The sequence below is a fragment of the Puma concolor genome, chromosome C2, assembly GCF_028749965.1.
Source record: "Puma concolor isolate L17-30 chromosome C2, mPumCon1.1.hap2, whole genome shotgun sequence".
Taxonomy (NCBI): Eukaryota; Metazoa; Chordata; class Mammalia; order Carnivora; family Felidae; genus Puma; species Puma concolor.
In genome coordinates, this window is record NC_141675.1 from 97,842,905 (window position 1) to 97,863,302 (window position 20,398).

General features: G+C 39.3%; 1 protein-coding gene across 6 annotated transcripts in view; it reads left to right on the forward strand.

Annotated features, from left to right (window-relative positions):
- The window catches only part of LSAMP (limbic system associated membrane protein), a 922,095-nt gene that overhangs the window by 881,607 nt on the left and 20,090 nt on the right, over nt 1–20,398 (forward strand). For 3 of the 6 annotated variants that reach the window (XM_086675372.1, XM_086675373.1, XM_025913696.2), the window contains 3 exons: nt 566–686; nt 1,176–1,324; nt 8,543–8,578. In XM_086675372.1, coding sequence (XP_086531498.1) covers nt 566–686; nt 1,176–1,324; nt 8,543–8,578 — 306 coding nt within the window. Of the gene's footprint in view, nt 1–565; nt 687–1,175; nt 1,325–8,542; nt 8,579–11,485; nt 12,074–20,398 lie in introns of those variants that run through there. The other 3 variants (XM_086675374.1, XM_025913697.2, XM_086675375.1) reach the window with 2 other exon arrangements.

Genomic DNA, 20,398 nt, shown 5'->3' on the forward strand with positions numbered 1-20,398 from the left:
ACACAATTTTGTTCATTCGTGTGTTTGTTTTTCTGAATTCCTGCAACGATTATCAGGCTAAGCTTGGGTTGGGAGAATTTTAGCCCCCTATTACTTTCATCAAACTTCTTACCACCATCTCAAACTGTGACAATAATGACAATAATAATGATGATGAACAAGAAAAACGCTCAGGTTATATGTTTGAAATCCCAAGACCTTTAGTATCACCACTTAACTTATGAAAAGAAAAAAATGATGTAAGTATTATAATCCATGGTTGAAATAATTGTTGGTCTATTGAAGGAGGGAGACAGAAATCCTATTCCATTGCCATAAAACCCTGTTAAGCGTCCCATTTAGGAAAAGCAAGTCCACAGTTTCATTAATCATCTCTCATTTTATTTAGTTTTCTAGTGATCAGTCCCATTCATTCAGGTGATCACAAAATTCTTGTAAATGAGGATTTTAAGACTTCCTTTCGTGCAGCTCTCCAATCAGATTGTCCTTTCTGATTCCTTCTTGCATGGAAATTCCACAGCACCCTCTGACTTTCATGTAAACTGTGCCCCCGTCTTTTCTCCAGATCCTCCCACTATCACAGAATCCAAGAGCAATGAAGCCACCACAGGACGGAAAGCTTCACTCAAATGCGAGGCCTCAGCAGTGCCTGCGCCTGACTTTGAGTGGTACCGGGATGACACCAGGTATGTGCCAAACGTGCCATGCCCCCGTTGTTCCACTAGGTGGTCCTAGGGACAGAACCTAGCCCTGCTGTAATTATGTGAGTCTATACTATTAGACTCTTCATTTTCTAAATCTCTTTATCAAGTGCTTAGAGGCCTGTAGTTCTTAACCTGAAGCCCCAGAGCATTCAAGTTACATGCAAAGAGTGAAGTAGCTGGCTTAATGGGTATTAAGCCACCTGTATGTCTTTCTGTATGTCTCCACCTGTATGTCTTTCTTGCCTGGAGCAGAAGCCAAAGCTCAATGAAACTCATCCATTCTTAAGTCTTCTCTGTCGATAGACATCGGTTCTGATAATACGGAGTTGCACGATTAAAATGAGAAATTGAGCAGGGAACAAGCTGTTATTACATTTCTCTCCATGTCCTCCAATATCATGATGAAAAAGGGATTGCTACACCAAGTCTTCATCAGTGTTTCTTTTTACTCTTCTGTTTTTGAACTCTTAGGATAAACAGTGCTAATGGCCTTGAGATTAAGAGCACGGAGGGCCAGTCCTCCCTGACGGTGACCAACGTCACTGAGGAGCATTATGGCAACTATACCTGCGTGGCTGCCAACAATCTGGGGGTCACCAATGCCAGCCTAGTCCTTTTCAGTAAGTATGCCAAAGTAGGGCCTGACTCGGGAGAATTCAGTCAAGTGAGTGCTCCCGTGGAAAGCTTGAAAAGCATTCCTTTACCTCACCTTCAACCTTACCTATTAAAGGTAAACATACACAAAAATCAGAATCCAGTCACTGAAACAAAAACACAGGACTTCAATCCCTATGCATAGGGCAAGATTTACAAATCAAATAATGTTTCTATTTCCTGGCTTCCTTTTGATAACTGCCTTGTGGTTTTTTTTGTTGTTGTTGCTGGTTTTTGGGGTTTTTTGTTTATTTTGTTTTTTGTTTGTTTTTTAGTTTTGTTTTTGCCTGGTTGATTTAACTGTAAGAATACTCAGAGAACAGAAATCTCTTTGGTGATGATCTTTTAAGGAACAGAGGTGATGTAAGATCCTGGAAAATAGATGACAGTTAAAAAATGGCACTGGTGAGAGTGATTGAAGAAGATATAGTCAGTGAGGATGGATAAGGTGCTGGGGGAAGGGAGAGGCTGGGAAAAGGAAGCGTATTTTTAACAACACAAGAGAAAGGTGGAATGAATGATTAAAACATCATATAAAATCTAAAAGAGGAAAAATGGTTGCAGAAATGTTTCCATATGACAGCAGGGAACATTACTTGTCTCACATATTTTTGGAAGAGATAAAATGGTGGGAGAGAGGAGCATCCACAGAGCAGAGAAGATCCTCAGGCCGACTGAGGAGGACTCAGTTGTTTTAGTTTACTGGTGTTACTAGGAGAGCGCACCTTGGACCCTTGCCCTTTAGCAGCTGTTAACCTTCAGGTATCTGACCCCCTGCCTGATGGCTACAAGCATAGACACAAATGCCCCTGAGAAACAGATGGGTGAAATTAGGAGAAGACGATACATTTGGATTAGAGAAATGTTTATAAGGATAAGTAAAACAAACACAAGAGTTAGTTAGCACATGCTGGACCAGAAAGTTTATTTGGACTAAAAGACAAAGTCCAAAAACTTTACTAGTATGATTTTGGAATAACAATCCACTAGGAATTTTTCTTCTGCACAGATTCAGTTGGAAAATCTAGAAATATTATGACTAAGAGAGATATCTCTATCTTTCTTTATCTTACATGAGCCTTCAAGGAAAAAAAAAATATATATATATTATATGTATAATATATACATAATATATATATGAGAAAAATCAATTTAAGTGAGAGTTCTCTTAAGATGCAGTATTAAAGCCATTTTCTAACTGCTCAAGACCCAACTCTTTAAAAAAAAAAACACACACCACAAACTATGCTAAATTTGGCCTTCAATTTCTCACCCATAACTGCCATTGACTTCAGTCTATAACAGTTTGATGGGATACAGCTATACAAGTGCTTAAGTTTAAAATTCATATGAATTTTAATATGAAGTTTAAAATTCATATTGCTGTTTACTTGTCTCCAAGGACCAAACATCAGTGTTCTTTACTTCAGCTAGAGGCACCAATATCTCAAAACACTTGAGAAGATAATTATTAAGAAATGTAGTTACCTGTTTCACTCTTGACATCAGGGATTCCGTAAGTGGGGGTGGTGGTGCAAACAGCCTCAACCCTGAATTTGGGATTCTGACATATCTAAGGTAACCTGGTTAAGTAGAACAACATACACTTAATAAGTTTTATAGGGGTTCGAAAAGAGAAAGTGGGACAACTGGATTAGTTAGAGAAAGTAAGCAACTATAATTTGCATTAAAGCATCTTCTCGTTGTATCCCATCCAGAGGAAGAAATGTGCTAATGATATATTTCAAATGATAAATAAAATGACACCTACTGACTGAGAGAGAGGAGGGTAAAGAGGATGGAAGGGTGGAATACTCCAGGAGGCATGGACTAGGTCAGAGATAATGGAGATACTGCTTGTCTGCTGGTGCCCATGGTAACCTCAAGGCCTTTCATACCCTTGCCCTATGCATCAAAGTCCATTTAAAGGACTCAACCCAGTAAAATTAAGAAATGCCAAAACAAGAATCTTAGAGAATTTCTGTTTGTAAGCTGGAATCGCCTAATTATGCATGTGTATCGTAATCATATTGTCCCGATGACTTCACAGAAGCCACTTTCAATTACACGTTTGAGAAGTGCACAGCACAGTGATTAACGGGGCTCTACTTCCCCGCGGGCCCACACTGCCCTCCACAGAACACCCTCCCCCCCCACCCCCACCCCAGGCACTAGCTCTGCGTTTAGCAGCATGTGCATCAGCGTGGAGTTCAGAGCTGATCTCCCACCTAATGGGGAAGTTAGGAGGCATAACGCTAAAAATTAGTGAACCTACTGCCTGCTTTCTTAGACCCAAGGCCTAAATGTGGATGGACATTTGGGGTTTGTTTTAATGTTCATTTTATTTTTGGGGGAGAGAGAGAGAGAGAGAGAGAGAGAGAGCTCAAGCAGGGGAGAGGAAGAGAGAGAGGGAGACACGGAATTCGAAGCAGGCTCCAGGCTCAGCGCTGTCAGCACAGACACAGAGCCCCGTGGGGGGCTCGAACTCAGGAGCCATGAGCCAGGAGATCATGATCTGAGCGGAAGTCGAATGCTTAACCGGCTGAGCCACCCAGGCGCCCCTAAAGGGGAAGCTGTGCTTCTTACATACGGGAAGGGCACTTCTGCCTCGGCCACCCCTCCATGACCATTTAGCTTTGGGAGGCGCATTGCTACATCCTTCATTCCTTGGGAATACAGCTGTACCGCAGCCTATTTCACACAGGCAAGAGAGAGGGAGGAGGTGGGGAAAGGGGAAAAAAAAGAAAGTACCTATGTGAACAGATTGCTCATTACTTAGACTCAAAGTAGATGGGTTTAATGGGTAGAAGGAAGACGCCGCTGGCAGCGGCACTTTTGCACAGAACGGGGTCAGGAGGGGAGCGAGGCCTGGGAGGGGAGGAAGGGAGCAAGGCTTGGGAGGGGAGGGGGGGGCGGCTGCCGCAACCCTGACAGAGAGCACTGTGTGGGCAGCGGGGTGCTGTGCTCACCAGCCAGTCCAGAGCAGACCAGGCAGGTGGTGAGCTACTGCCCGCCAGAAAGAGGCAGCACGTAGAGCCGGAGCCCCTGAAGAGTTCGCGATGATCTGTCTTCATTGGTGCGTCAGCACATTTTCAGTGTCCACCACAGTGACACGTGCTGACTCTTTGCGCAGTGTCAGTTTGCGGTCACTGATCCATCTTGTCCTCCACCACATGCGTACATATACTTCTCCACTCTATTCAGATATTGATCTCCAAGGGGGTCAAAATAATTGAAGGAAAGTGCAAGAATACATTGTATTCCTAGTAATTTTTTCCTAAGCTAGTGGAAGCATTCTTTTCTCATTTGTTCTGTCATCCACACATTCTAGCATTGTTTGTCAAGGATCTGTACCACCTCAGTCTATATTATATCCAAGCTTAGATGTTTTTCTTCATCCTGGGCAAAGCGTTACATTGTGTATTTTTTTCTGAACACATTCATCCCATGGGACAGTGTGTACAGGCAAAGATTCAGCCCCTTAGTCCTTGTCATCTATGGGGACATGCAGCGCCTAGAGGAAGACTTTGGCTTCTATTGATGCCAAGAGAAGGTGCATTGTCAGCATATGTAACATAGCAGATTCTGCGTTTCCACACCGATGACTACAATGCACCCACAAGGGAAACCTATCTTGTTTCCGTGTTTACGTTGAGTTACTTTTAAAGCAATGGATGGGGAGGGAGGATGGGGTGGTGATTTTAATGTAATCACTTCTGATGAAGTGAATGCTTACAAGGTACTCTGAACATGTGCTAAACCCTTAACATACATGATCTCATTTAACTCTCAAATCCAGGCTCTAGATCAATGTGTTACCTAGATTGGTGTATGTGGAGAAAGTGTTAGGAGATGTATCTTTTGTAGTCTGGAAGTGAGGAGACATCTAATTTCTTTCTCCTTTTTTCACTTAATGAGGTCTCTCCATGACTAGATATTGTCATATCCCTCCCCACCTCACTGTTTCTGCCACCTCTCATTTCCATTTCCATTGACCCCCATGGAATGGGTCCACTGGAGTAGTTAGATCATTGGTTAATCTTTGGCACAGTGAGATTCCTAACTCATATTCCAGCCTCGTGGTCAGCTTTTGACCCTAGGAATATTCCCACATGTTAAAGAATACTCCTACTGATCAATTACCTTCTATTTTAGAGAAATGTATCGATTGGTAAAGTATTGAAGCTATTAAGTACAAAAAAAAAATTAAAAATGCAAAGAAATCTACATTGAGCCATACCACATCAGTGTGTAGGAGGTTTTCAAATTCTCTTTTTATTTTATTTTATTTATTTTTTTTTTTAATTTTTTTTTCCAATGTTTATTTATTTTTGGGACAGAGAGAGACAGAGCATGAACAGGGGAGGGTCAGAGAGAGGGAGACACAGAATCGGAAACAGGCTCCAGGCTCTGAGCCATCAGCCCAGAGCCCGACGCGGGGCTCGAACTCAGGGACCGCGAGATCGTGACCTGGCTGAAGTCGGACGCTTAACCGACTGCGCCACCCAGGCGCCCCTGTTCTCTTTTTATTTTAAAAGATAATTAACTTGTAAACCTATACTTGATTAAATCTCAAGTATTACCTAAGCAACCCAGCACTAGAGAGAGCCCTTAAAATGAGCGCCTCCCCCGCTTGTTTAGAAACCATTTTAAGTTGTTATCTTGGGGGCCTGGAGTTTAAATATATACCACTTGATGAAGTTAGTTAAGACTTGGCAAAGCCTCTTAACCAGCTACTTCTAGATGCCACATAATAAAACAGTGTGAGCAGCCATTTGAGCACTACCCTCATGTAGTTTGAAACACCGGCTGCAAACTTTAAAAGGGCTCTCTGTGGCTACTATAGGAAATAGATGGGCACTGGGACTAGATTTAGTTTCAAGAATAGGCATGGAATATGCTGACTTCCAGAAAGTTTACCGAACATCTGCAATACCCATTGGAAAAGAAAACAAAATCATATCTGGGTTAACAAATTACCTCTCTATATACACCTTACAATCAGCTCTAGCCTTTGCCATTTAAGTGCTTTTATATCAGAGGTTTTCCTTGTGAAGTGTAATGCCCCCACTTAACAGTTTCTCATTGTTGTCCCAACAGAATCAACCAATAACACACACGTACATACACACACATATGCACACACACGTACATTTGGCAGATAAGAAACCAAAGATCAGAGTCAAGGGACTTACTAAGAGCCACAGCCTCTAGTTCTGGGGTCAGCCTTAGGGCTCTGTTCCTCAAACCTTCCAAAATAGCTGCTTAGCGATGCTGACCTCCCCCAAATATTAGCAACCAAAAGACAAAGCACATTGCACCAAAGTTTCTGTCCTCCCCTACTTTTGATTATCAAAAGTCAAAGAATTTCTTCTTCATTTTAAGTGATGTCGCTTCACTTTACACTCGAACAAGAGCCTACAAACCATGGCAAAATTATAAAATGCAGCAGAGTGATGGGGGAGGAATAAGGATAAAAAGCTGGGACTGGGAAGCGTCTAAAGAATAAGTCAGTAGGGTGGAATTCAAGAATGAGAGTAACTAATGGGGCGTGATAGGGATAAGATGATGATAACAGGGTGGAGCTAAGATGATAATAACAAGCTGGGAACCAAGGAGGGTGGGTGAGATGATTTTAGCAATACAAATGGTCTTGTGGAAAGGAGGGCAGAGTGCATTTACCCAGCTGTGAACAGTGTGATGAGAAAATATTAAGCTGAGTCATTTAAACAGTCTGAATAATAATAGTGATAATAAAAAATAAAGTACAGTGGATAGAGTATAGTATGGGACAGTAGTCTCCAACTGCTACATAAATGTTGAAAGCAGTTTAGCTATTTAATTTCAAAGCTGAAAACTTAATACCAAATAACCAGTGGAGGTTTAAACCATTTTTCTACTTGACACTTGTGTAACTAAGACACAGTTGTTTGCCGCGCTACTATTGACCTGTTCTATCTTAATGCACTTAGCAAACTTTAGCATTTAAGTTACAACTTTCAGGCAAGCTAGAGAAAGGCTCACTCTACAAGGAGTCAGGGTTTCCTTGGCATCCAGATGTATTGAGTGTCCAAATTCCAGGCAAAATCCACTCTTTCTAGAGATATGGTACAAGATGGCAGGCAGGTCAAATTTGAATATGCACATATGCTTTTCTCTTTATGGTTTTGGTTTTTGTTTACTTCAATTTATCAGTTAGTCTTTATTTAACCAAATGGCTAGGAGGAATGTAAAGTGTGTGCTAATTATGTTGCATTATTGGGTTTAGGGGCAGTAGTAATGCATCCTAGTCCTAATACACCATTCTACCTTTCTGAAAGAGCCTCAGAGGAGGATTTAGAGTTAAACCTGGGGTTTTGATAAGATAAATACAGGATGCCTAAAGCCTGAGCTCTGTCAGCACATTCAACTTATGATCAGCAGCTTGGGGATGGGACTGTGAGGGACACATAAGCTCAAACCTATGTGTCCAAAAGAACACTTTCTTACTCCACGGGATGTATCATCAAGTAAATTTGATTGGTTGATCAAATTTCAGGTGAGATTGTATTATTACAAGAGAGTGGTATTAAAGAAAAGACAGAATGAAATAATACCATGCCAATTTACTTATTTCCTTGGCATTACTCTCGCACTGGTATTAGAAGTGTGGAAATAAAAACCTGAGGGAAAAGTTGAATTAGTATTTCCCAAATAAATTTTCCACATACTTGGCTAAAGCTGATATGAGCTGTAGGGCTTAGGGAGAGGAAAGGAGTCCTTAGCTATCATGGGTCCATCTGTCCTGAGTTAAAGAGACCAGAACCAGGACGCGAAGATGCATGACTGACTGTGATCACTGCTAATTTAAATACCTTCAACCCAGCCCTCCAGAAAAATTGTAATTTTGGTAGTGAGGTTTTTTTCAGTGTAGGGTAGGATCCTGTTTGTAGGGTTACCACAATAAGATGTCGTTTCCTACTCTAATTTTTTTAAAGCTTTGGATTTAAAATTTTACCAATAACTTTCTGATAATTTAGTGTTGGCAGGAAGAACAGACAAATGCTTTATAGGAGATACTATCCTATAGGCATGGAAATTTATCTGCTCTATAATTATCTGAGTAGCTAAGCATGAGTAAGATATAAATATACAGATAGATCTATATAAACTCTCCATGATGCTTACTATTTTTTCCCCTTTAGAGCGTGTTTCACCCACAATCCCCCATCCCATTCAAGGTCAGTATGATTTTTATGACTGTAGTTCTGTTGCTGGGTCATTCTCCATCATCCATAATGTGCAAAACACACAAAGGGGGATACATATTCACAACATTCACATACAATAGAAACCTTTTTTTTTTTTCTTTAAACCTTCAAAAGAAAGTTGATCAATTGTCCCCACACCAGTTGATAGACATGTAACAGATTCTTTATCTGACTTAAGTAAGTGAGTAGCTGGGGAGATGCTAAGCTCAGAAAGCAATTCTCTCTTCAATTAATATGTGTCACAGGTAACTATGAACTCACATATTTGGAACACAGCCAGTTCAGTTCTGTAGCTCATAAAAATATGAATCCTCTAACTGACCACCCACACATTTGGAGGCTTATACAATCCGAATCTCAAGTCATTGGTATTACTTAAAAAATGAATTTATCTACTACTGCCAAAGTTTGAACTCAACCAGATTACAAGGACATTAACTTTTCTTAAAATTGTGGCCAGTGCGGGGGCTTTTCCTTTTAAACATAACTATTTTAGAAAGCACAAATGAAAAAATAAGGTAGTCATTCTGTATTCCTTTTCATAAAACTTTCTCCACACCCAAATTAAATTTTGCCTCCTACATCACATTTAGATGCAAGTTGCAGCCCCAGCCTTCTAGCTTAAGGCTATTTAAAGGCAAATTGGCAAATAAAATTAAAACAATACAAAAAAATCTGAAATGAAACCAACCTACCATTGAAATTAAATTCCAGAAAAGTGATTTGCAAATAACACTCAAAGACCTGAGAAAAAATGGAAAGTAGGGCATGCGGGGCCTCGTGTGGAAAAAATAAATCCAATTAAACAAGATTATTGTATACACTATAAAAGAAATGTGCTCAGAATTAAAGGTAGAAAGCTGCTGTTTTATAAGTTTGAAGACAGATCATGTTTCATTAACACTCATCCAAACTAAAAATTAGGCCAAAATTGGGTGAGGATATTCAGAGTGTCAATAATGTTATGTTTTGCATATGTATGTATTCACATATATGCAAACTTATTTTAATTATATTTGCAATGAGAATTGCAGGGTTTCAAGGATCAACTAGACAGCTTAATAAAAAAGTTGCTCTTAAATTTTAAGAAGGGTCCAAACTATTTATAGAAGAACTCTGTTGAATAAAATCCTTCCTTAAAACATTAATGAAATCTGTTTCTTATCCCAACTACTAAAAATAAGACTTAAAATGTGCCTGTTTTTTAGACTTGACATGAAACTTAGTGTTCATGGAAAATATCCCATTTTGAATTCCTGACATGACACAATTATTTTAAGACATTTATCTTCGAGTGTTGCTGCAGAGATTGACGCCATTTTATCATGTTGACATCTTGCAAATATCTTGATGTGACAAACACATACATACACATTTGTCCCAATGGATGATATCTTCAAAGAGGTCATGCTACATCCAAGACGAGCTTTGTAAACTGTCACTAAGCCTCTAGGTATCCTCTCTAGGAGCGGTTCTGCAGCCACAGACTCAAATATTTTATCTGATCATGCTTTATGATGTATATAACATGGAACAAAATGAAAGTCAGACACGATTCACAAAAGACAGCTGTTGGATATTGAAAAACAGTTGGGGCCAGGAATGAAGCAAGTTGAACTTGATATTTTCCCACAAACTGAATTGTTGATTGGAGAATGACCCTAGTTTGATTTTACGTTGTAGATAGACAATAGATAGCTTCTTTAGATCCAATAGTTCTAGAGAATATAGTTTATTTTACTACTAATACTTTGGGCTTCTGCTGGTAGAAATTGAAAAGCTGTTCATCGAGACTTGGGATAGCTGATGTGTGAGGTGGGTATGGAAAGATAATGCCCTTTAAGTTCCCTGTCTCTTAGGGCTTTAACTTGTAGAAATCAGCCCCTTTTCTCCTCTTCTGCCCAGGCAAGATGGCTACTCATGTGAAATGCAGTATCCCATGGGAAAAAATATTAATGTGTAGGATCCTTAACTCTTTTTTATAGTGCCACTTAAGTACCAAAATATCTATGAAAAGCCTGCCTACCTCAGGTTGGTCATATCTATAACACAAAATACCTTTGTTTAATTAAATACTGTATATTGTCATCATTTAGGTACAATCCTACATTTCAGCCCTAAAGTGTTAATGTATCTATTAGCAGTTGGTTGATACAAATGGCCAGAAGGATATGAAACCAATCAGTTTCCTTCAGGGGTTTTGAAAATATGAGAAAGTTCCAAAGGTCCTTTTTTGTCCGCCCATCACAAAAAAAGAGAACTTTCTCTCCTATTTTCCGATAACAGAAATACATGTTTAATTTTAGCTGCTTCGTTGTTAATGTCTTTCATTGGAGGGTCTCCCCCACCCCCACTCTACATGGCTCATCAAGCTGACGGGGGATAAACATCAGAGTCGCAGCAGGAATGCAGTCCTAAACCCCTTCAAGCTGTGATTAAACAAAAACAAGGCTCAATAAATCAAATGTATTTCTCTTGGGTTTCCTTCATCATATTGCTTGATTTTCTGCAGTGATAATAATAATACTGGAATTACACCGAAGGATAATTTGTATTGTCTGTGGCCAATCAGGAATTTTCAAATGTCCTTTCCTATTCTGCCACAAACAAAACAGAACAAAAAAAAATCAGTGTGCTTCCCTGCTTCTTAATTTAAAAGATATATATAAATAAATAAGTGTTCCATCCTTGATCTGTTTCTGATAGGTGTTTTTTCCCATTAATTTTAATTTAGGTTTATTTATTCTGAAATGAGTCCTGAATTGCATATATTTGCATAACTACCCCTGACTATATCACTGCAGAAAATCCACTGAATTGTAAAATGAGGGAAGAGTCGGCTCTAAATGTCTGAGGGAACTTTTCTCACTTTGTTAGGCTCAGATCATTTCCTGAGGATTCTGAATACTGGGAAATGATAATACTGCTCGTCTCCTCCCCATAAGCTTTCTGGTGCATAACCTCTCAAGATGGAAGCTCACCTAGAGATGCCCTCACACTTAGAAGGACTGCAGGTTCAAAATAAAGTGACAAAACCAGCTTCCGAAAGTTAAAATGAAGTACAAGAAGAAAAAGGACAAGGACAAACTACCATTGTTTTACTTTTATCACCCTCAAGTGAGGAATCCCCTTGAGTGTGGGACTCCCTGGGCTCAATCAGCCCCTCCTTCTTCCATCACTGGTACTTTAAAAAAAAAAAATTAATAACCCTGGAATGTGTCTCACTTGCTTGCCTCCCATCTGATTATTTATCCCAAGTGAACAGCCTTTCCATTCACTAACCCCGTGTGGCTAGTGGGTTTGGGAAATGTCAAGATTATCTTCCAGGTTCAGGCTTTGCACTGGGTTTGTTCACAGCTGCTTGCCATTCAGTTCCTGTTTTTCCATTGATAAAACACATTGCACATGGCTGGGTTTGCATGATTAATACAGCTGTCTAAAGCTTTCTCAGAAAACAAAACAAAACCCCCCAAAATTAAAGTTTAAAAAAAAATTAAAATCCAACCCACAAACAAACCAGGCTTGCAGAAATCTGAAGTCCACCTGGCATGTTTTCTCCCGAAGGGCAACTGGTGTTGTTCTGGGCAGGCCTGGCATCAGAACAGCCAGATTCCATCTCCAGTAGGAGGAGGCGATATACCTGCCCTCACCTGGCCCTCCCAGAAATGGGTTCTCAAGATCAGATGCCACTGGGATGGAAGGAAAACTGGGAGAAAAATCCTAAAACCACACCATGCTATAAAGATAACTGGACAATCCCGATAGCTTTATGTATCTTCTGTGGGATATTATCCCAGGTATCAATGAGAAATGTCTCTTTTTAGCTCTTCATTATAATAGCAGTTTCATCTCTAGTAATAATAATAATAATAACAACAACTAACATAGAAAGTGGGCTTCTCATGTACCGATAGAGTTCTGAGGCTGTGGCATGTATTAACTCAATTAATCCCCACAATCCTAAGAAACTAACATGCACCATCTCCCGGAATTTTTAATCATCAAAGTACACCCAAATTCCAGTCTATGCCTCACAGCATCCAGGCACATATATAAATCTATAGTACATTATAAATAACCATTATGTATGCATTTGTGTTCATTAGGTATGTATCTGTCTAATGAATTTTAAACACTCATCTAGTTTATTTTATGTATTATAATGGTTATAATACATAATACTGTTACCTTAATATCCATACACTTTTACAAAGTCTATTTCCAGATATACTCAACACAGAGATGTATGCCCAACTCACACAGAGATTTATATGAAAGCATTCATCTTTAAAAAACATGAGCAGAGCTATCTGGCATCAGCACATCTAATTTCACACACTTATTCAGGCTGATTTACATACACACCTCTATTAATCATGGATAATTACTAGCATTGTTCTCTTTAATTCAGTTTTTCCAACTGTGAAATGGGAAAGAAATTATATCTTTCATGCCTACAAGCTCAGAGTGGTTTTTTAAATAATAAATAAAGGAGAGCTTCAAGTTCCCAGAAAGAAAGCATATTGAATTTAAAATAATCATACTCAGATGCACATACTTCTTATAATTTCTAGAAGTACTGATATTTAAAGACATACTTGTATCAGATTGCCTGGATATTAGCTAGCTACAAGTTCATTGTGGCTTCATTACAGTTTGACATATTACAAATTCTAGAGATTTCTGAAATGCCCACTGCTAACAAGTTTAAATATGGAAGTAACCCAAGGCCAAATAACAAACATTATTATTTTTCACCAATATCATAGTACACTTAGAGAAGCTTCACACTGCACGGTTCTCTACTGTCTGACACACATGCGTGCACACGCACGTGCACACACACACACACACACTCTTAAACTTTCAGTGAGCGCCCATCATGCATGTTACCACCTGTCAGACTGATCCAAAGTCATCACTCTAAAGAACCTATCCTTTTTTCTGGTCAAAAATGTCAAGCATGTCCCAAGGAGGGTTTTAATTTTTAAATACATCTCATACATCTCTCCTTTCCCATTAGCTGGTGGGGAAAAGGCCTTGCTGTTACTGATAGTACTTGGTAAGGGGTAACACAAGTTTACAGCAAGATCATGGGTCCTGACTAATACACACAAAGATAATTAAGAAGTGACACTAATACCTGATGACCATGTCTGATTCCCTTACTGGAAGCAACAGGCTGATTTTCTTCAGTGGCTGGGAACCAAGTGGGATAGCTGTGTTGAAACCTCACCTAGAATCAGTACTTCTCTTGTCAACCCAGTGATTCAGACCCAGCTGTACCAGGCACTTCTCTTTGTTGAATCCATTTCGGTGCCTTATTCTTCTCAGCTCTGTGTTCTTGCTTCTGTTCTGTTCCCTAAACAATACTGGTTCTCTCCCTGTTAAAATTTGCCAGCGAGAATAAACCTGAAATTTATTCACACTATTATTTAAATGTCCAACGGTGGCTTGGAAGTGTTACCTGTCTCAGAATTTACATTTAGCTTCAAGCTAAATGGCTAAAAATCCTACGGCGTCAGTTTAAAGGTAGGAGAAATTTTAGTGCTGGGACTCTTTTCTAATGCTTTTTCCTACTTCCCTTGTCTGTTTCTGCCTACACCAGTCTTGCCTGGTGATCTTCCTGTACTTAGGCTTTGCTGTGCTATGTAGATTTCTAGAGCCAGCAGGGATTTGACGATGAAAGATTTTTTTTGAAAATCCCAGCTCCCACTAAATTTTAATTTGATGGAAATATTTCTCTTCTATGAGCTTTATGGGGAAAAAAATCTTTCAAAGTAACAATTACATTTGGGGATTAAGTTTAAGTAATTGACAGTCTTGTCTTTTTAATTAAAAGGAATAAAGCTCCCTGAGAAGAGCTCAGTGAGATTTGCAGCGGAAAATGTTGGCATGATGCCCCAAAGGGTGAGAAGACCAGGATCTGGAATGGACAGAAAATGCTGATGCAGGTCTCCCTGGTCTTTAGAGTGCATCCCCAACAGAGCATGCCCTGGCGTCTGCATCAGCGTGCCATTTAGCAGGAGGGTAGCGTTGTGTTGTGAGGAGCATTTCTGGGTGTAGCCAGGAAGAAGGTTCTTGCCCTGGGAGCTCTGCTCTAGGTTCAGAGACATTATATGGAGCAAGAGTCCTTGAAGGAAGAAGTGGCACTGCTTAAAAAGAAAGAATACATACTCCTTCTGGAGTTCAATCATCATTAGAGTCTCAGCTCCTGACAAGTGTCCTATGATAGACCCCCAAAGTATAAACGTGAATTTTTGTCTGGTCCTTGGCTCTTTCATTCTTCTTTACCTGAAATTTGTATTCCTGCTATCTGTATTTCATGGTTTTCTTTCTCTCTATATTTTATACCATAGTCACCTCACTTTACATATATACTTTTTCTTTGACATCCTTCAAATAAAACCAAAGAAAATGTTTTGATAGTATTAGCATTCACTTGTAAACACTGGTTAGCAGCCATGCAAGCAAAGCCATTATCTCATCTATCTGGAGGACACATCTACTTCTGAAGAGGCAAGATACAAATTAACCTTAGTAACAACTTCCTGTATATAGTCACTCTGTCCTCACAGTGGTCTTTCATCATCACAAGTCATTTTTAGGTATTAAATTAAACAAGCACCTCAGTCAGGGGGAAAAAATCAGCTTAAGTGGTCCCACCTTATATCTCCCCTTGTATACTGCTGTGAGGAAACACACCTGCCAAGTAAGAACACAGCATGACATAATGAGTTTGGAATTCCAATTTAAGGTGTTCCTATGTACCCAGATGTATGATGGGAGTAGGCAGACCACTCACTAGGACTCCACCGAGAATTGTCAGCTTATATCCACCACAAATCAGTGGGGGGGAGAGACTTTACAAGTCATTTATCATGCTTCCTAATTGGACCCTGGGGAGCCCAGCACCACCATAGTTTATGGCACTGTTTTGCTTATTACCATGCTGATTGTAAAAGAAAATGCTTCCCACATCTCTGTAACACATATGTATGTTTTAACACCTAGGCATTACCACTAACAGAGTATCTTTACTATATATCACAGCTGTCAGTCCATTCTATTTTCTCTGCCCTACACTTGTAACAATGGTTCTAAATTAACCACTCACCTTCCAAACTTTGCAGTTCCAGTGGGACTTTTTTAACTGCCTAAGAGACATTGTTTGGGGCAAGAGTAGCATCCTATGGTTTAAAAAAAATGAAATAGCTGTGTTCTGGTTAATTGTCCATCCTGTGTACCATTCAGTCCTCTTTTGGCCACACAGCACCAGGCCTTCCCAGCCATGTTCTCTGTCGGAAAGTTGCTTGGCCATTCTAAAGTGTTTTTCTTGATTATGTGTGTGGAGTTTGTATGACTTGGAAGCAAGGGATGTTTGGAGCACAGAAACAACTATAAAAATAAAGAGAACAAAAGAAAGAAAAAGAGAGAAAGAAAGAAAAAAATCAAGCAATAGCTTGCAGTTCTCTTTGTTGAACTGCAAGTTAGAAAGTAACTTGGGAGATGTGTTCTGTTTTCCTTGCCGGAGCTCCAGAACACAGGTAAGTTCATCGTTGAAAGGTGCTCAGTGTTGCAGTGCTAAAAAAAAAAAAAAAAAAAAACAGAACAATCTCACTCATTGGAGGTTGGTCTTCCCTTAGAGTATCAACCCTCCCATCCTAAGTCATTCAATTAATAGTGTGATTTGTTGTTCTCCACTTGGATGTACTCTCCACTTTCTTGTGCTTTTTACGGTTTCTTTTAGAGTTCATGTTTTCTTTTTCTTGAGATTTCTTACCATTAGGAACACAAGAAAGAGACTTCATTCTTGATGGCCAGTGCAAGTAATTTCTGGCCCAGCTTATCTGACAATGGACAATATGTGGACCGCACTATTCATTCACACAAAACAAAACAAAAAACCTAGTACTAGGGCAAACTCTGAGCTTGGTCTTGAGAATGACTGTGGAAAATAAGCAGGACACAGCCTCTGCACTAACAGAGCTTACAGACCAGATGGGACAGTGGATGAGGAGTTAAGCAATCATAAGAAAGGTTACTAAGTTTAGGATACCTGTATACCTGTATAGAGCACAGAAAAGGGAGCCTGGACTGGTCAGAGAAGGCTTCCAGGTGAAAGTGAAGTTTAAAAGGCAGAAAGGAGGAAAGAGAGGAGCAAACATTCCAGTACATACAAAAGTTTAGAATCCGGAGAGAGTTAAACAATATTAAGTCTAATTAATTTTTAAAATCTGAAAAATGACGTTTCCCTAATAGTTTCTTATTCCTTCTCATTTGCATCTGGCCTGTTTTAAAAAGAAAAGACATGTGACAAACCAGTGGGGTTTAAAGGCAAGAGAATTTGCATTTATACCTCTGTCATACTTTGAAGACAAGAAATATCTGTTGGCTTATTTGTACAGACATATACCAATACTGTATACTCTATGTATGGTAGGTAGCACTGTTCTGGGTGAGGTTTTTGGAAAAAAAAATACTGAGAGCCTATTTGGCAGAACATCTAGGGAAAACTTTGAGCCTCTCAACAGGGAGGTTTGATGGTAAATTTCAATTTTAGTTGTAGGAAGGGTCAGGTTGTAAGGGGCCATCAATATTTTCAAGGATCTGCTCCAGAACCTGGTGGTGATGTTATATTTGGAGTCAGTGATGCAGCAGGAGTATGAATCACTGAGGCATCCTGGCACTGTGAGTAATAAAGTCACTTGGCAAAGGTCCAAAGCACGACTGCCTTTACCAAGTCCTGAACTGTGATGCTTAGTGCCGTAGACATAGGTCCAAGGGATATAGGTCCAGAGCGTACCACGTTCTTTAATCCCTTATCTTATTTCCAAGAGCTTTGGTCCCCAAAACCTCACAAATTCATTTGTTGTCTCAACATTCAAATTCTGCAGGCCAGTTTCTTTGTTTTATGGTATTTGAATGGTTTTTTTTTTATTTTGAAACATACAAAATGAAAACACACATTACATGGATTAAAGACAGTCTTGAATCTTAGAATTTAAATCTAAAATGTATTCTAAAATGGATCTGCAATTCACAATTTAAGACTGGGAAATGAAAAGAGAGGAAGAAAACCAGAAAGAACGACAATCTCTAGAGACCTACGCAAACCTGTGCTTTTAATCCTTTTTAGCAAGTCAAATAAATGAAGGCACAAAAGGCTTTAAAATATACATAAAACGTATGTTTTTAAACATGGAAAATATAATCTACTTTGTACCAACAACTAAGCAGATTTGGGGTTGGGAGGTAGTTCTTTATTAAATGAGATGACTGGTCTTTAAATTCCAACAAGGGCAAAAGGCCAGAATTGTACCCGCAGGTACAACAGGTGCATTCTAGATACAAGGGCAGAAGCAGTTGTTTCTTCTAGAAGGCAGAAACTGCCTGTCTGGCCCCAATACGTTACTGACAGCTGATTCAAATACATTTACTTGTGGAGCTTTTTTAATCTCATATGTTTTTTAGGTGGAGTGGCCCTGGGAAACCCCTTTATTAAACTTAGACCCTTGGGCATTCTCTAACATTTTAATTCATTGATTATTAAAATTTAAATTTCTCAGGCTATATAAGAAACCTGTAGGATTTGAGAAAGCTGACTTGCTATAACAGACTTAATGAAGCCCTCTCTTTGTGGTGGGAATGCTTGGCCAATCTGCACTTTCTATAACAATCCATATTGCCATTGAGCAGGGTCCATAGCAGTTAAAGTCAAATCGCGCACCTATACTCCTCTACAGAGCAATTATATCAAGCCTACAGTCAGAAGGACCTCATAAACCCATATAAGGCATTTTTTTATTGCCTTGTCATTTCATGTTGTTAAGACTATATTCCTTATAGAAATTAGACATTACCTATCTTACCTTCTGTTTGGTTTTGCTCTATGATGCCAGCCAACTAAAAAAGAGAAAAAAAATTCAATCTCCTTGTTATAATGTCATCCCAAAGCCAACTATTATTTTCTTTTCCCCAGATTTCGAGGTTTCTCTTTTAATGCAATTCTTTGTTTTTATAAATAATTTTCTATTCTGATAATAAGTGTTAGGCATTCTCATTATGGAAGGTTTTGAAAATATATGAAACTATAGAGAAGAAAATAAAGATCACATATATCTCTCTCCTCAGAGATAATATCTTTAATATGATACAGACAAATGTTTCATCTGAGGTGTGAGCTGTCAGTAGACTATAAAATGTTTAAGTTAAAACACCTAGGCCATTCTCTGTTTTCTGTCCTTTCTGAGGCTGAGTGTGTTTCTTGACTTGCTCAAGCTCACAGCGTGGGCAGGCTCAGGACCAGCCCTCCTGCCCGGGGCCAGGGCTGTCTCCACAGCTGCCAGCTCACTCACATCTCTTCCAGATGCAAGTCCACCCTGACTCGTCCTATAAGAAATTTCCTTTGTGTCACCTCCAGGATTTCCAGTAATAGCCCCCCCCCTTTCAGATATGGGAGCGCTTACCAATTCTGTCTCTAAATTGGTGTAGTAATATTCCCCTTTTATAAATTTGTCTTTTTTAATGTAATAACCTTTAAAAAAATTTCTGATCCTCTTTACTGTAGAACGTTTGGTTATAGAGAATTGTTCACTAATTGATGAGAATAAAAAATGACTCTCAAATATTTTATTCACATTATACAATTAGAAATTACATCAGCCTTCATTTGGTTTGGGTTTGTGTATTCATTTAACAAGGAGTTATTACCCTATGTCCAGGGTGGCAAATATTCTGCTCAAACATTTAGGGCTCTGACTCACTCCTAAATAGCACCAAACATGTGAGGTCCATTTCTGTTCAAATGTGAAGAGGAAAGCCCTTACAAGTATTTGAAAGTAAAGTGTAGGATTCCTTTCATGACCTGAAGCTAGTTAAGGGAAGCCATCTTCCTTTCTCAAATACTGATGACATACTAAAACTCCCTAGTTTCCAGCTAGTTTGATATGTTCTCTTAGTAGTTAGGATAATATTCCACCTATGAACTAAGAAAACAGGAATCAGGATGCCTGGCTGGCTCAGTCAGTACAGCATATGACTCTTGATCTCAGGATCATGAGTTCAAGCCCCACATTGCGTGTAGAGCTTACTTAAAAAATGAACAAATAAAAAAAAATGGGAATAGCCTTAAGGTTGAGGTTTAGCCCTTGTTTCTCTATTTTGGCCTTTCCCCCTGAACTACACCCAGAATCATTGCTGTGGTTCTCAAAGAACATCACTCCAGAGGTATTAGGCATGAAGGGTTGTACAACATGAATACAGTAAGTGGGAAATAATCAAAAACTCCAACAACCTAAACAGAAATCACAGGCATATCTTTTTCTATGTCAAAAAAAATAATAATAATAATACTTGCAAGTAGATGCTGCTGTTGCCTAAAGCCTCTGAGTGGAGAAACCTGCGAGAAAGAAATTAATAACTGTCTAAGCTTGAAAGTGTATTTGAAAATTGAATCAATAAACATCCCCCTTTTAAGCCACTATAATAATAAGGGTTTTGTTTTTCAAAACAGTGACAAAAAGTAAAAGAGCGCATAAAGCATAAGTGCCCATCGAGGAACCTTATAAATGTTATGCTTCAGGTGTTCAGCATCAGTGAAGGAAGATGAGACAGTGCATCGAATCTTCTTCATTTCTTTTATTAAATCCCTTAAGGATTTTAACCCCATGTCTCTCTCACTTTCTCCAGGCAACTGGAGGGCAAGATCCCCATTGAATTTGGACCTTCCCTGTCTCCTGAACATACAGTCTTACTAGATGGCCCAGAATGGTGGGGAACCAGGGGTGG